General features: G+C 38.3%; 2 protein-coding genes across 3 annotated transcripts in view; one reads left to right on the forward strand and one right to left on the reverse strand.

Moving 5' to 3' along the window:
• nampt2 (nicotinamide phosphoribosyltransferase 2) overlaps nucleotides 1-7,520 on the reverse strand; it is a 42,405-nt gene extending 34,885 nt beyond the window's left edge. The window contains exon 1 of the mRNA XM_056468357.1: nucleotides 7,267-7,520. Within this exon, the coding sequence (XP_056324332.1) occupies nucleotides 7,267-7,317 (51 nt within the window). The 5' untranslated portion in view covers nucleotides 7,318-7,520. The remainder of the gene's footprint in view (nucleotides 1-7,266) is intronic.
• Nucleotides 7,521-9,132: 1,612 nt separating this feature from the next.
• Nucleotides 9,133-16,611, forward strand: LOC130237344 (uncharacterized). 2 transcript variants are annotated; one of them, XR_008838536.1, is made up of 2 exons: nucleotides 9,133-15,882; nucleotides 16,313-16,611. XR_008838536.1 is itself a non-coding variant. In XM_056468264.1 (2 exons), exon 2 carries the CDS (start codon nucleotides 9,890-9,892, stop codon nucleotides 15,665-15,667), a length of 5,778 nt encoding a protein of 1,925 aa, XP_056324239.1. In that variant the 5' UTR covers nucleotides 9,133-9,298; nucleotides 9,729-9,889; the 3' UTR covers nucleotides 15,668-16,611. The 2 variants fall into 2 exon arrangements, 1 of the variants encoding a protein (XP_056324239.1); XM_056468264.1 differs by having other exon boundaries at nucleotides 9,133-9,298; nucleotides 9,729-16,611.
• Nucleotides 16,612-17,442: the final 831 nt, after the last annotated feature.

Below are 17,442 nucleotides of genomic sequence, written 5' to 3' on the forward strand. Positions count from 1 at the left end.
GTTCATACAGATTCCAAAGGCAGATACTGATGAGATCAGGGACTGGTGTGTGGACTTTGGGGGTTTTACGATGTGGTCACATGTTGATTGGTCAGTTTGTATGTTTCAGTATTTGGGCTTTGGTGACATGGTCAAGAAAGAGACAAAATAGTTGGTAAACTTTCCTCTGCCCTCTTTTCCTACTCTTAATTGCTCCATATTGCAATTCAATACATAGGTATAAGATTGCTGAAGGATAGTTTGACTAGAAATGTACAGTTTTTTACCATCATATTGATAACTTTTTAGTCAATTGGCAGAAATACCGTTTGAACCGTTGTAGTTAAAAACCCATTCGTACACATGCAAACACGGGGAGAACATGCATACCCAGCTGAGACTCGAACTAGTGGCCTTCTTGTTGTGAGGTGACACTGCCAACCACTGAGCCACCGCGCCGCCCTAGAGAACAGCATTTATTTGATATTTAATTAATCCCTAATATTGTTAAGCCCTGATCCAAACTTTTAAATGATAGGGTAGCAATGGGTATTATTAAATTGAAAACTATATATGCGTATTAGATATATGAGACCAGCATTATCTAACGAGGAAACGTAACTATTTTACGTTTTGTCAGTTTAGTGGCTAATCCGTACAAATTCCTATGAATCGCATGATTTTTAAAAGGAGAGGATAAACAAATCATACTAAATTGTACAGATAAGATTGTATGGATTTATGCAAATTAGACATTAAATCAAAAAGTTATGAAATGGCGTGAGATTGTGTTGCTGAGACACACAATTGCATTGCTTCCATGGTCTTCTGAATCTGTCAACTTCAAGTTGTGCACGTGCATCTCTTGGCATTTTATCAAAATCCTGTTTACTGTACACTGATACTGTCAAGCTACAGCTGGGGTGGCTCGATAAAGAGTCTTGCTTTACAAGCACAGGCCTGCCATTATACTCTGGAAGCAAATTTAATATTAAAAAGAGCCCCGCCTTCAGCGCCCAGGGTTATAATCTGCATAAACAACACACGGCCACTTTTCTTGATCCCCCATAACAGAGGGCCTATAGTTTTCTGTGCTCTTTTGTTCAAAGCAAAACAAATTAAATCTACATCTGCTACTTGAGAAACAAATAAAAGTCCATGTGATGTTTCATCGGTTCAGCCGGCCAACTTTCAAATCAACCCTGAAAATCTATTAATGTTACTTGTGCAAAGGCTAAAAATTTCCATTTTCAATTTTTTTATTTATGACTTTCTTTTGTGCTTTTAGATTGCATTATGAGACCTCAGTCACAATATCTTTGCTGCTTGTTCAAACTACTTAAATAAAATGAGCTGAAACAACACAGTTCTTGAGTTCTTTTTGGAACAACTTCATAAATGTTCAGTCAGCTTAAAACTGTAAAAACCATTAAGTCATAGGTCTCAAACTCAATTTCTGGAGAGCCGCAGCTCTGCACAGATTTGCTCCAAACCTAATCAAACACAGCTGATCCAACTAAGCAAGGTATTCAAGACTACTAGACACTACTAGATCAGCTGTGTTTGATTAAGGTTGGAGCAAAACTGTGCAGACCTGCGGCCCTTATGGGACGATAACCGTTTTCAAGATATACTGTGGTTTGGAAAATATTTTTTATTTACATTTTTTTGGAACAACAGTTTAAAATTATAAATTTAAAATTATAAAGAATTCGTTTTTTAAATTAATGAAGACAGCAAAAGTCAACGATTTATTTGTTAGTTTTAGTTTTTTACCCAGACATTTAAAAATAACTTATTTTAGAGCAGTAATCACAATAAAAAAGGTTATCATGCCGTCAGAATCTTATACCAGCCCATGCCTAGCAGCCCTCGAGGAATTGAGTTTGAGACTTATGCATTAAGTTAACGTAATTGATTTGTGTTGAGACAAAATGAAGGGATTGAGTGGAACACTGCATTGTTTACAGTGCTTGATCTATATCAGTCTTTTGAGAGAGAGAGAGAGAGAGAGAGAGAGAGAGAGAGAGAGAGAGAGAGAGAGAGAGAGAGAGAGAGAGAGAGAGAGAGAGAGAGAGAGAGAGAGAAAGAGAGTTTTGAATAAATTGCCATATCAGCACCTCTGGCTATTTCATGGCAAAACCAGATAAGGCATTTTATAAACGTTTTATAAATATGAGTTTTAAGACAGATTTTTAAGGTTTACTTCTGATAATTATTGTACCTTTTTTAAAGGATTCACATTTAAAAATATTTGATTTAAAGTCTCTCCAGATAAAAGATCAATGTCTGATAACATTAAACATTTGGCCCAACAACTTTTGACGTAAGTAAAAGTCACTTTTTCAAACTTTTTAACATGCAATATTTTGAATTGACATATTGTCTTTAATATTGCAGTAAATTACAGTAAACATCTGGTAATAAACTGCCAGTACTCCTTTTTTACAGACTTATCTCTCTCTCTCTCTCTCTCTCTCTCTCTCTAATTTATTTCTACTCACACAATATTTGATTAAAATGTCAATAAAAGTCACGTTGTTAAACTGCAGTTTAATTTTTTAACACATAAAGTAGACAAAGCAGAGATCAAGGTCCCATAATACAATTCTTTTCTGTGTATTTTTTACTGTGTGCGTACATAAAGAATGGAAGACAATCTTTTAATCAGACAATCTTTCAAAACAAAGAACAGCTGCTGCCATAATATGGTTTTCACAAATACTATTCAAACTTTTTGACAAAATCTTTGCAAAGGGCTGGTTTAAATGAGTAAAGCTGAGCTGAGATGTACAATACTCATTGAAAATGTATGATAATATTAGTAACAAACTGGCTTATCAAGCACTCTAAATGAGTAGGATGCTAAATACTTTCTGAACGCAGGGTGTTCCTCTTCAAATGAAACCTTCTGTTGTTTCTGTGGACTGTGTTTCTTTGAACATTAGCCCAAACATCATTCACTAAACCGTGATATCTGGAGGAACCTGTATTGGCACCATGATTCATTTGTACCACTTTAACACTGGCAGATATCAAACTTTCACTTAACCATTGTTTATGCTAAAGTTAATTAAAAAGAAAAAGTTTTATTTATTAATTTTGGGTGGGATGTCAACATGGATCCAAAAGGGATATTCGGCTTGCTGTTGTGTGCCAGAGATTATTACACAAACTCAGCTTTGAGCCAAGATTGAGAATTACAGAACAGCTGTAAAGATCTTCAAAAACCCAGTTAAGGATTTGAGGATTCTAAAACAGAAAACAAATATACTAATACACTATAATGCTCAAACTCAAATGATTGAAAACATTCAAGATTAGTTATTGCTTTCGAAGGGAAAAATCTCCCTTTTTTAAGTTATTTAGGAAATGTAATTGCAATAAAAAATTGGAATATATTTTAAAATGTATCTGCATAATCTGTGTTACATGATCTTTTAAAAATCATTCTAATAAGCAGTTTTGCTGATCAATTTTGGTGATCAATTTTTATTAAAAATTGTTATTATTTCCAATTAGGGCTGCACGATATTGGATAAATCTGACATTGTGATATTTTATTTTGCTGTGATATATATTGCGACATGAATATAATTTCACCAGATGATTTGAATAGCTCTATTTGGAAAGATTTCGTTCATTTAGATCAACTGGGGTGATCAAGTTTTTTCATTTAATTTATTTGTTTTTAAGAGTCTGAATGGTGCTGCACCTCTTTACCTGTCTGAGCTTCTCTGTCCCTGCTCAGGTCAGCCAACCAGCTCCACCAGTAGAAAGCTCAGAGGGGATCTGGCTTTTGCTGTGGCCGCACCTAAATTGTGGAATGGGCTGTCATTGTATAATAGACAAGCCTTTTCCATTACTGTTTTAAAGACTCTTCTTAAAACCCACTTGTTCAATTTGGCTTTTAGCACAGCGTGACATGTTGGCATTTTATGTTTATTTATTTGTATTTTAAAGTATGTGCTACGCTTTGTTTTACACTCTATCTTCAACACTTTGGTCAACTGTGTTGTTTTGAAGTGTATTATAAATAAAATTGAATTTGATTGAAAAGTATTTTAAAAAATGTAATAAATTACCATCATACGACTGAATTAAACTAATTAAAAGTGAAATAAACAGTGCTTTAAGGTTATCTGTGGAGTCTAACAGTATTCAAATACAAAAATGTAACAATCATGCGTAAAATAACACAGCCATCATTGTATAAAAATTATATCTTTATTTTTTATATTTAATAAATAATCTAATCCTGCAATGTGACAATTATGAATACACACATTGCGATATCGATGTTCAAACGATACATGGTGCAGCCCTATTTCCAATAAATAAATATTTTTCCCTGCTTCATATTTTTGTGAAAAGTGTGATACATTTTTACTTTCCAGGATTCTTTGAGGAATAGAAAGTTAAACATAACTGTGTTTATTTGAAATAATAACAAACAATGTTGTACAACATTATAAAAGTATTTAGTGTGATTTATAATCAATTTCAAGTGCTCTTGATAGAAAAATGCATCAAAACCGTTCACACACACACACACACGCACACACACACGCAATGATGTTGCAATGTTTTAACGCTGATAATTAACTGTAGTAAATGTTTCTTAAGAGGCAAATATATTCACTCAGGAATCAATCATTTTAAATTGACATAATTCACAAAATTTGTTTTTATTGTATATCTAATGTGATCAAATGTTAACAATGTGCTTTAACTGATTTAATCTGACTTTAAATAGAGATAGTCAAACATTTACCTCTGTGGAAAGTAGTTGACATTCTAAAGATAGTTTTGATAGTTTGATGAATTATAAATGAAAGTGCTGAGTTTATAGTTTGCTGTAATCAGTCACATGACCAGAGCTCTATTCTTTCATTTTGTCCTGACCATGTCAAAGATCAAGATAAGGAATCAGGTTAAAGTTGTCACATAACAAAAGAAACAACTATTGTGTTTGATGTCAAGGACCATTTACAAGAAATGGCGGAAGACAAATTTGTTTTTAATCAGTACTCAGTAATCAGTACTTCTTTTACTGCCGTAAAACCCCCGATCTGTGTAATGTAATGTGAGACAAACTGAAACTAGTAATACACCTTACATTGCATGGTTCTTTTGTTGATCTGGATTGTCTGGAAACAAGCCTTTTCACCATTTTACTTCTAGAAAAAAATGCCCTGGTCCTCAATCACCATCTGATCTATTTTCTATTCTATCTTTTTTATTACACTACTGGTCAAAAGTTTGGGTCAGTAAGATTTTTAAATGTTTTAAAATAAGCTTATCCTGCTCACTACGGCTGCATTTATTTAATCAAAAATACAGTACAAATTGTAAAATTGTGAAATGTTATTACTGTTCAAAAGTAGTTTATCATTTAAGTTAATTATTTATTTCAGTGATTTTAAAGATGAATTTTCAACTTCCTTACTCCAGCCTTCAGTCACATGATCCTTCAGCAATCACTCTAATATTTATTTATTATTATTATTATTGTTGTTGTTATTGTTATTATTATTATTAATGGTAATAGTAATAAAAGCAATAATGACTGGAGTAATGATTTCATTTGAAACTACATACAATAAAGAAAGCAGTTTTTTTTTTTATTTTTTTTTTATAAATATTTAACAATTTAACTTTTTTTACATTTAATAAATGCCGCCTTTTGACCGGTAGTGTATATCTAAAACAAAATACACTCCTTCATCTATTCTCTATTCAGACATTGGTCTTCTAGCACCAACAGTCTGTTTTCCATTGCTATTTTATTTATTTCCTTTAAAAATTCTGACCTTCTAGCTGTAAACTCTCTCTATTATGTATATTTAAAATTAACTGCACCAGACTAACTAAGAATTAACATTATTTTTATATATTTTTGTGGTTTTGTTGCTGTGATACTTTGTTACTTATATGATTCTAATTATAACAATGTAAAGTAAATTTCCAATACATTTATTGCTACAAAACTTTCTCACCAATATTAAACAAGGCATTTTAAACAGCACAGTTCAATGTCAACATGAGGAAGCAGTGACAATAATAAAATATAAAATACTACTTCTACTACTAATAAAGAATTACTATTATTATTATTACGCCTTAAGCTTTCTTATTAAATTAGATAATAATAGTCACTTAGTAATTATGTATTTCAGCAAATAAATAAATAAATAAATATAAAGTATTTGGGTCCCGCTTTATATTAAGTAACCTTAACTAATATGTACTTACACTGTAATTAATAATTAGTTACATTGTACTTATTGTGTTAATACATGTTTATACTTATGCTTGATTAAATACCTGCATTTAATTACATCTGTAATTAATTTAGTTAATTACATTTATAATTACACTGTTGACCATCCCTTACAGCTTAACCTACTCTTTAACCTACTCATACCACCAAACCTGTCTCTAACTGTACCCATATCCCACCTCAAGAGCACCAGAAGTGTTCTGCAATGCACTATGAACACAGTAAGTGCATAGTATTTATATTTACATGTAAGTACATAGTAGTTATGGCCACTTAATATAAAGTGGGACCAGTATTTGACCAGAAAACCTGAAAAATACAGTTAACAAGAAGACTAAGTATATTTAGTTTTCCTGTAAATGAACTTTTTATATTAATAAATTATCAAAAAAATAAAAATTGGTCACACTTTAGTTTGGAGATCAGTTCACTACTTTTGCTTCAAATAAAATTTTTATTTGCTGCTTATTAAGGTGCTGTTAAGGCAACTAATAAGCAAACCGTTGATAGTGAGAATTTATACCCAAACTGAAGTGTCAGTCAAGACTTAAATTAAGAAAACAGTATGAATAAGAAATAATAAAAGAATTCCCACAATAGTTTTATAAAACGAGTTTCGATTCCTCGACTGCAGTGATGTGCTGTGTTGTATGACGTCACGAGCTGTGGCCTCTGGCGAAGCAAAAAGCCGCACGAGGTCATTCTGCATAAGCCCCGCCCCCGCGCTCAGCGTTCAATGAGTGGGGCATTTAAAATCAAGCTGGGCTTTCGGCAATACCCTTCAACAAACATGACCAAAACGCCATAATGACGATCCTATCACGTTCGCAAGTCAATCCAAATACTAGTTTCATTTAAATTTCATCGATTCACAAGGTCAAAGTTGGTTTAATCTGCACGTATACGCGACGGCTAAAGCACAAAGGGCTTCTGTCAGAATCGGTAAAGTCCTGTCACGCGCTTGGGTTTCTGTTGTTGAACGGCTCGAAGCAAGTGATTCTTACCTTATAAGAGTCCGTGGCGAGTAAAAAATTGAAATCCTGAGCTGCCATCATCGAGGACAAAGTAAAAGCGAAACGATGTCGCTTTGCTGTAGTGTCTATGTGGTCCGATCAGCGTGACACCGGTCTCAGTAAGATTCTTCACGGCAGCTTGCGTGTTTGGTCAGAGAAATGTAGTGAAATATGATCACCTCGGTATCTTGTATATGTGAGGGCGCGCACGGATAGGTCGCATCGCCTAGTATCAGACAGACAACGGGGTGGAAAGGGGGCGGAGTCAGGCTGGACGTATGAACGATTCGCTGCGCACGTTCGGTGATGTGAAAGTGGGCGGAGACTGAAAAATCTAAACAGTTAAAGCTGTTGTGCTGATCCCTGTTGCGTTCAAAGGTTGAAGTTTCGTTTTCTAGTAAAAGATAATTAAACGGTGAATGTTTAGACAAGCTTTCAGTTTTGCTTTTCTTGATGGAAAAAATAAATTTAACTCACATAAACATACAGCTAAGAGAAAAAAAAAACTCATTGAATATGTTCAGTTTTTTTTTGTTTCACTGGCTTTATTAGGTATATGGGTTTAAGCAAGATTTAATATGGGTTTGAGTTTATGTAATTATTGATTTAACTCATTTAAGGTTTAAAAAGTTGGTATTGTGTTGTCTAAAAACGAATTTAAACCTGTCTATTGTAACAACAACAAAAAGCTGCAAATTATATTCATATAATATATATATTTTTTAATTATCATGTAAAATTTGCAATAAATATTACTTTATTAGTTTATTATGTGAAAAAAAATGTTTTACCCAAACTTAAATTAACAACAGTCCTATAAGCATCCCTTATCATAAAACATATTTTGTAGAATGCATTTCTAAATTATTGTTGTTGTTATTATTATTATTATTATTATTATTATTATTATTATTATTGTTGTTGTTGAGTAACGCAGTGGTGCAGTAGGTAGTGCTGTTGCCTCACAGCAAGAAGGTAGCTGGTTCGAGCTTCGGCTGGGTCAGTTGGCGTTTGCATGTTCTCCCTGCGTTCGTGTGGGTTTCCTCCGGGTGTTCCGATTCCCCCCAAAGAAATGCGGTACATTACTTTTTTATTATTATTATTATTGTTGTTGTTGTTGTTGTTGTTATTTAAAATATGAATAAATGTCAATAGTTTGTGGAATTATGTAAAACAAATGTTTGAGAACAAAATATTATAAAGACTGTTGTATTTTGATTATCCGAAGCTCAGACGTGATGTCAGTTTTTAATTAGGCCATCCTGAAAGCTTTGAAGTTTTAAATTGTTATATAAAAATCAGGATCTTATTTGAACTGCTATACATTTTTAAGCTGCAATATTTTTAGCAACTTATTGTAAAGTGTAAACAAGTTGGCATAAAGCACTGCTCTGGTTGTATTCTTAATCAAAAGGTAAATGAACATATTTGTTACATATAACCTTTATCTAACATCTTGCTTTATAGGCAGCAGCTTTAAAATACACCATGTATATATGCAATCAGTTATACACTGACTTAAGCTATGATCACAGGGCTGAGTTCACCAGACTTGAATTTTTGAATGCAGCCAATTGTGAAACTTTGCCCATGCTTGTGTTTCCGGTCTCCCGCATTTGCCTGCATATGAATGGAAGTCAGTCAAACGAAAATGCTATTGTAACCACCCCAAAACCATGTTTAAATTCAGAACTAGTATTTAAAAGCCCATAGGAAGTAGTGCCTACAAATTTTCACAAACTGGAAAAAAGTATTCTTATTCACTGTGGGGAAAAAAATGCTATTTTTACTTAAAAAATGAAGTAAAATCAAAAGTTATGAGTAACTTTTACTCATACGCAGTAATATTGTTGTAAAGGCCAGGCATATCTAGCGTTCTGATTTGATGCCGGTTTGATTGACAGCTGGGTCTGGCCCGCCCAGAAGACGCATATCATTTCCGTTCCTGTAGCCGGACATTGCAGTTCAATAGATTCTGGCTAACGGCTCAATGCAGTGGCTTATTGTGTGTGCGTTACAAGAAGTAAGTGTTCATGTCTTCTGTCTGTGTGCTTCTAACACTTAGTATATGGGTTTAGTGTTGTAACGCAAACTTCGAATGACGATCGGACCGCATGATTGCAGTTACGTCATGAACGCGGGTGGTGCGCGCTTCCGAGCAAACGCCATTATTAACGACGCACGTGTTATCCCCGCAAGTTTATATACCATTGAAGTGTGTTGATATATAAATTAGTGAAGTGTTAAGCAATGTAAATGCCATGTTTACTCAGTATTTGGGCATTGGATGTGTCTTACATGTATGTGTTTACTGCATATTTAGACCTGATGCTCTGTTAATCTTTACTTGTATGCCATAAGTGATGTTATATATATTATGTCATATTATATTGTTCTGTATATTATACCAATTGCAGTTTAATCATTGTGGTATATTTCTCTCTTGTTTCTAGAAAATACCACACACACACGCATGTGCCTTTATGACTGCAAATAAATGCTGTATAAAATCAGCTAACTACAAAGCCTGACTTATGCGTTCTTACCGACGCCCCCTGGTGATCACATCATAAATAGTAAAGCCAGTGCCTTTTAACAAACTCACCAACAACTTATGGTCCTTCGAGCCGGAGTTGATGTGATTATCATGGATAACATGTCCAGAGCCAGTCATATTACAGAGCCTGAGTCAGAAGTATGTCACAAACGAGTGCCAAAGCCTCCAAGACATTTAGCCGATTTCGAAGTGGAATACAGTGGGTTTCAACACACTTATCCACCTGCATCTAAAGTGCAACATGAGCTCTACCAACGTGAATCAGAGTGGCAAGGAGCTCATTATCAGTCAGAAGGAGCTGCCGGGATGACACCCTTCATTCAGTGTTCAGAAAATGAAAGAGATGGAGAGCCATATGAAGATAAAGAGGCTCAAGCAGTCATTCAACGGCTAAGAGAAGAGAATGTTCAACTGTACCGTACACTCAGAGAAATGAGTCAAAGAGTTGACACTGGAACGACTGTACTCCAGAGCCCTATTCCTTTGCCTCGAACCAAACCAGTAATTGGGGCTTCTAGTACGCAAGCTAAATTCACACCAATACCAGCTCCACGCTCTCACCGGTCCTTTAGGTTGAACTCCAATAAACCAGCTGCTAAGGAGGCTGAAGTCTGTGAACCTGTGGTGGATGATCAGGTTAGTGTTTCGGCCATTTCAAATGAACTGTCCAGAATGAGCATTAGATCTCTACCAGAAAACATACATGTCCCATATCATCATAGTTCACCCTACTATGCTCAGCCGCAACCTGATACCAGGGCATACCCAGTGCATAACCAAGATGACTACTGTAGTTATGGCCCAAACCAGCCACAGATGACTTATCGTGCCACCCAACCTGTTCTAATGCCTCACAAACAGTTAGAAAGGATACAGCCACACAATCCAATAAGAAATTTTGTGTCTGCTGGTCGGCCACCCCCTGCTAGAGAGAGCACCTACAGAGGCCCCACACCCTCTATACCTGATTTTACATCAGAAGACCCACGACAATTTGCACGTTTAAAGATATCTCTTGAGAATTTGCTACCACAAGATGCTACGGAGCAGTTCAAATATCAGATTCTGGTGGAGCATTTGAAAGTTGAGGAAGCTCTTCTTATAGCTGACTCATACAGTAACTCCCCTTATCCTTACTCATACACCATGCAATCTCTGACTGAACACTATGGACAGCCCCACCAGCTGGCATTACAGAGAATTGCTGAACTGATGGAAGGCCCCAACATGCGAAGTGGAGATACCCAGGCTTTTAGGAGGTTCGCTCTAAGAGTAAGAGCACTGGTGGGGATGCTCGACCAGCTGGGTGACAAAGGAAGTATTGAACTTCAGTGTGGCTCACACGTGGCTAGACTCATGTCCAAACTGCCCCATGATCTTCGAGCAAATTTCAAAAGGTACATCCACCCACTCAGAAACCCTATACCTAACCTGTTAGATTTCTCAGACTGGCTCGAGTTTGAATTGCAAGTGCAGCCCACAGACAGTAGAGTTCATTTGAGTGAGCTAAAAGGACGTAGTGCTCCATATAAAGAGGCTCAGCGGCCACGCAAACACCCTCAACAGCCAACTGCCATCCTGCACAGTACAGATCAGTCTCTGAGCAGTACAACAACAAAGGAGCCAGAGAAAGAAACCTTTAACAGGTCAGTGTACTGTCAATACTGTGACAACAAACAACACTTCCTTAATCAGTGTTGTAATTTTGCACAGCTGCCTTCTGAGCTGAAAGCTAACTGGATTAAAATTAATAAAAGATGCTGGAAGTGTGGAGGGAGACATCAGGCAGCACAATGCAAGTTGAAAGCCGCATGTAAGGTTTGCACAGGAAAGCATCTAACCACTCTGCATGAGGTAAATAGCAGGTCTGCAGCAGCAAAGAGTCCCGAAGTGCAGCAAGAGAGTCAAACTCTATACCTAGACCGTCCAGTAGGTGGCAGCCAGGTTCTTCTAAAAATCAGTAAGGTACTGTTGCACAATGGCAAACATACATTGACAACTTACGCCATACTCGATGATGGTTCAGAGCGCACCATCTTATTGCACGAGGCAGCGCAGCAGCTTAAGATCAATGGTGAGCCAGAGAACCTTGCGCTGAGGACAGTCAGACATGACACACAAGTGCTTTCAGGTGCCAAGGTGTCCTTCACTCTATCCCCTGCCTCTCAGCCCAACAAGAAATTCAAAATACGGGGTGCATTCACTGCAAACCATTTAGGGCTAGCAAAGCACTCACATCCAGTTCAAGCTCTACAAGAGAAATTTAATCATCTCAAGAGTCTGCCCCTTCATAGTTTCTCTCAAGTACAGCCATTGTTACTAATAGGCTCTGACCACCATCATCTGATTGCCCCAATTGAACCAGTACGCTTTGGTCCACCAGGTGGTCCTGCTGGTGTCAAAACTAGATTAGGCTGGACATTGCAAGGACCTGCCAATGTTGTTCAGCATCAGCTCTCAGCACAGCAATGCCTATTCACCTCAGTTGTCTCATCATCGGAGCTTCTGCAAAATGTTGAACGACTATGGAAAATAGACACCTTACCATACAGAACAGAAAAGGAAGTGACTCGCTCACGCTGTGATCAAGATGCCATTAATTTGCTTGAGTCTAAGACCGTAAGGGTGGATGTGGATGGAGTGAGCAGGTATGCTACCCCTCTGCTACGCAAGAAAGAGATGCCAATGCTACAGGCACCAAAGGAAGCAGTCCTTCCTCAGCTCAGAGGCCTAGAAAAACGGCTTGGCAGAAACCAAGAGTGGGCAAGATCATACAACCAAGAGATTGACAGACTAGAGAAAGCTGGTTATGTCATTAAACTTAAACCGGAAGCTGTAGACCAGTCACAGGAGTCTTGGTACATACCACACCATATGGTTTGCCATAATGGAAAAAACAGAGTGGTGTACAACTGTTCGTTTCGGTTTGAGGGTCACAATCTCAATGAGTATCTCTTGCCAGGTCCAACTCTTACTTCCACTCTTCTGGGCATATTACTTCGATTCAGAGAGCATACAGTTGCCGTGACAAGTGATATTAAGGGAATGTTTCACCAGATTCGCCTGCTGCCAGAGGACAAACCTCTGCTCAGGTTCTTATGGAGGAACATCCAGCGAGAGAGCCCAGTAAATGTGTATGAGTGGCAGGTATTGCCCTTCGGAACAACATGTAGCCCATGCTGTGCCACGTTCGCCGTTTTGAAACATACCCGGGACCACACATCACCAGATGAAGATGCACGCATGTCTGTGGAGAGACACTTTTATGTTGATAATTTCTTGCAGAGTGTACCTTCGGAAGACAAAGCTACAAAACTGGTGAATAAACTACAATCCCTTCTAGCCTCAGGTGGGTTTGAACTGAGACAATGGGCGAGTAATATTCCCTCCGTTGTAGCCCACCTTCCCCTTGAGGCCAGATCAGAGAAGAATGAGCTGTGGCTCTCAGAAAAACAGTGGAATGTTGCAGAGTCCACTTTGGGCTTACGCTGGCTCTGTCAAACAGACACACTGGGCTACAAGGCCTGGCAGCGAGAAAGGCAAGTGCCCACATTGAGATACATCTATCATGTTTTGGCTAGCCAGTATGATCCTTTGGGCTATATTGTCCCATATACCACCAGGGCTAAAGTGCTGATACAACGGTTGTGGGACAAAAGTCGTGATTGGGATGACCCCAAACTGCCCAATGATCTACAACAAGCTTGGTGTACATGGGAAGAGGAGCTGCAAAACATTGAGAGAATTGTAATCCCACGATGTTACACTAGCCCACCTCTGGATGCTGAAACATGTGTGAGGGATATTCACATATTCTGTGATGCGTCAGAATCGGCATACGGATCAGTTGCATACCTTAGAACACAACATACAGAAGGCCAAGTGGAGGTTTCATTCATTGCAGCAAGATCCAGAGTTGCACCTAAGCGGCAGCTGTCTATTCCAAGATTGGAACTCTGCGCTGCCCTAACTGGAGCTCAGTTGGCAAGCCTTTTAGAAAGAGAGCTTACTCTGCCCATCCAACACCTAACATTATGGAGTGACTCAAAAGTGGTGCTGACCTGGATTCAATCGGAGTCCTGTAGATACAAGGTGTTTGTAGGCACAAGAATTGCCGAGATCCAAGAATTAACCTCTCCTCAAGCATGGAAGTATGTTAAGTCTGAAGATAACCCGGCAGATGATATCACTCGTGGTAAATCACTTTGGCAGCTTGCACAACCTACAAGATGGAACCTAGGGCCTCATTTCCTCCGGCAAGACCCACTTACTTGGCCCAATGACTCAGTGAAGCCAAACACTGACAACACGGATGAGGAAACAAAGATAAGCTTTTGTGGCTTAACTAGAATAGACTTTTCCCAGGCCATTCAGGGATTCTCGCAGTTTCACAGTTTATCACAAGCAGTTGAGTCCAAAGCTTTGGAACAATTTGGCCTAGACAAGAAACCAGAAGATTTATCCGCCAAAGATTATGCAGAGGCCGAGATCACCCTACTGAAGGAAGCACAAGCTACATGCTTTCCCACTGAATTAGAGGCACTGACAACTGGCAAACCCTTGCCCTCTAACAGTCGGTTACTTACCCTTGCTCCAGAGCTGGACAAATCTACCGGGCTCATTAGAGTTGGTGGGCGTCTACGACGCAGTGAATTGCTTGATCCAGAAACTGTTCACCCCATAATACTAGAACCCAAACATCCCCTGAGTCAGCTACTCATACAGCATTTTGATGAAAAATTGCATCACCCCGGTCCTGAAAGAGTATATGCTGAGATCCGCCGACAATATTGGATTTTGAGAGGACGAGAGGCTGTAAGATATCATCAACATAAGTGTACCGAGTGTAGAAAATGGCGAGGTAAACCTGAGATCCCCCGTATGGCCGATTTACCCCCTGCTCGCCTTCGACTTTACAAACCTGCATTCTACTCAACTGGTGTGGACTGTTTCGGACCTTTCATAATCAAAGTGGGGCGGCGCAACGAGAAACGGTGGGGAATTATCTTTAAATGTATGACGACTAGAGCGGTATACATTGATGTGCTAACCAACATCAGCTCAGACTCATTCCTCATGGCTCTACGCCGATTCATTGCTCGAAGAGGAAAACCCCATGAGCTCTTTTCAGACCAGGGTACTAATTTCAAGGGAGGTGAGAGAGAAATAACCGAAGCATTCAACAACTTGCAACCTACCCTGAAAAGCCAACTTGCAAAGCAACAGATAGAGTTTCACTTTAACCCACCTGGAGCTCCCCATTTTGGGGGTATCTGGGAAAGAGAAATCAGAACACTGAAAGCTGCACTCAACCAGACGCTTGGAGCACAACATGTGTCAGAGGAAGTATTAACAACAGTGCTGGTAGAGATTGAGGGAATTCTCAATTCCAAGCCGTTGGGTTATGTACCATCTGATGTGGCTGACATTGACCCTATAACTCCAAATAGCCTTCTAATGGGGCGGCCTGACTCCAGCTTGCCACAAGTTGTCTATCCAAAAACAGAACTACTGAGCAAAAAGCAATGGAGACACAGTCAAATACTGGCGGATCATTTCTGGGCACACTTCATAAAGCGCTATCTGCCTCAACTACAGACGCGGGAAAAATGGATGACTGACAAGGCCAAGAATCTGGAGAAAGGGACAGTAGTGATAATAATCGATTCGCAACTTCCCAGAGCTCTCTGGCTGGTGGGTAAGATCACTGACACAATACCTGGAGCAGATGGATGTATAAGAACTGCTGAAGTACAAGTGGGTGATCGCAAATATGTTAGACCTGTGAGTAAATTGATCCGTTTACCACCGTTACCAGAAGATGATAATTCTTAGGCCTTTTCTGTAGTAAATTTACTAAGTAAATTGGGGCGGCTGTTGTAAAGGCCAGGCATATCTAGCGTTCTGATTTGATGCCGGTTTGATTGACAGCTGGGTCTGGCCCGCCCAGAAGACGCATATCATTTCCGTTCCTGTAGCCGGACATTGCAGTTCAATAGATTCTGGCTAACGGCTCAATGCAGTGGCTTATTGTGTGTGCGTTACAAGAAGTAAGTGTTCATGTCTTCTGTCTGTGTGCTTCTAACACTTAGTATATGGGTTTAGTGTTGTAACGCAAACTTCGAATGACGATCGGACCGCATGATTGCAGTTACGTCATGAACGCGGGTGGTGCGCGCTTCCGAGCAAACGCCATTATTAACGACGCACGTGTTATCCCCGCAAGTTTATATACCATTGAAGTGTGTTGATATATAAATTAGTGAAGTGTTAAGCAATGTAAATGCCATGTTTACTCAGTATTTGGGCATTGGATGTGTCTTACATGTATGTGTTTACTGCATATTTAGACCTGATGCTCTGTTAATCTTTACTTGTATGCCATAAGTGATGTTATATATATTATGTCATATTATATTGTTCTGTATATTATACCAATTGCAGTTTAATCATTGTGGTATATTTCTCTCTTGTTTCTAGAAAATACCACACACACACGCATGTGCCTTTATGACTGCAAATAAATGCTGTATAAAATCAGCTAACTACAAAGCCTGACTTATGCGTTCTTACCGACGCCCCCTGGTGATCACATCATAAATAGTAAAGCCAGTGCCTTTTAACAAACTCACCAACAAATATTGTATGTAATTACATTTAGATTATTTTCTTTCATGTGCTTGTCACAATACCCTTACTTGAGACTAAGTTTATTCTAATTTTTATTATGATTATGTTTTTAAATGATTGTGATTATGAAATCATGTGTCCTCAAATTGTTAGAAAACTTTATGGTACAAGTTACACTAATTAAATGCTATTTGGTACAATGCAAAATGTTGTTCATTGTTTTGTTTTTTATGACAAACATATTTTTAAATTATTTTTGATAAGGGCTGCACTGTGGTACAGTGGGTAGCATGTTCGCCTCACAGCAAGAAGGTCTGAAATGCCTCGGCTGGGCCAGTTGGCATTTCTGTGTGGAGTTTCCATGTTCTCCCTGTGTTCACGTGGGTTTCCTCTGGGTGCTCCGGTTTCCCCCACAAGTCCAAAGACATGCGGTACAGGTGAATTGGGTACTGCAGAACCATTACTGGTGCTAAATAGCACTTAAATAGGTTAATTTATGTGCTATAATTATGAGCCAAAGAACCAAGTGCAAGATATCACCTCAGCTACAACAAATAACTGCTGAAAAACATTTAAGTAATTATTCATTTAGAGCAGTAGTTGCCGAAGTGGGGGTTGGGACCCCCTGGGGGGTCACGGGCAGTGACAGGGGGTCGCTTGGTGATTTCCAAAAGTCAAATACATTTTTTTAAACTATTAGAATTAACATATTTTATCCATAACCCACAGAATAAAAAAAACTGTAGTTAATCGTTACATAAAAAAGCAATAACATGCAAATAAAAAGCCATCAGCCCTTTTTTTTTTCATAGGATTGGTGTGTTTACACTAGATTAACACCACAGCTATCACAGCTGCAGCAGATTTATTTTATAGCACCAGGTTAACTTTCTGACACCTTTATGGCAATTAAATACATTAAAAATATATACAGGCCACAACTGAAAACTGAGGATGATCTCTGAGTGGTGGTCTCCAAA

This window comes from Danio aesculapii, chromosome 11, assembly GCF_903798145.1.
Source record: "Danio aesculapii chromosome 11, fDanAes4.1, whole genome shotgun sequence".
NCBI lineage: Eukaryota > Metazoa > Chordata > Actinopteri > Cypriniformes > Danionidae > Danio > Danio aesculapii.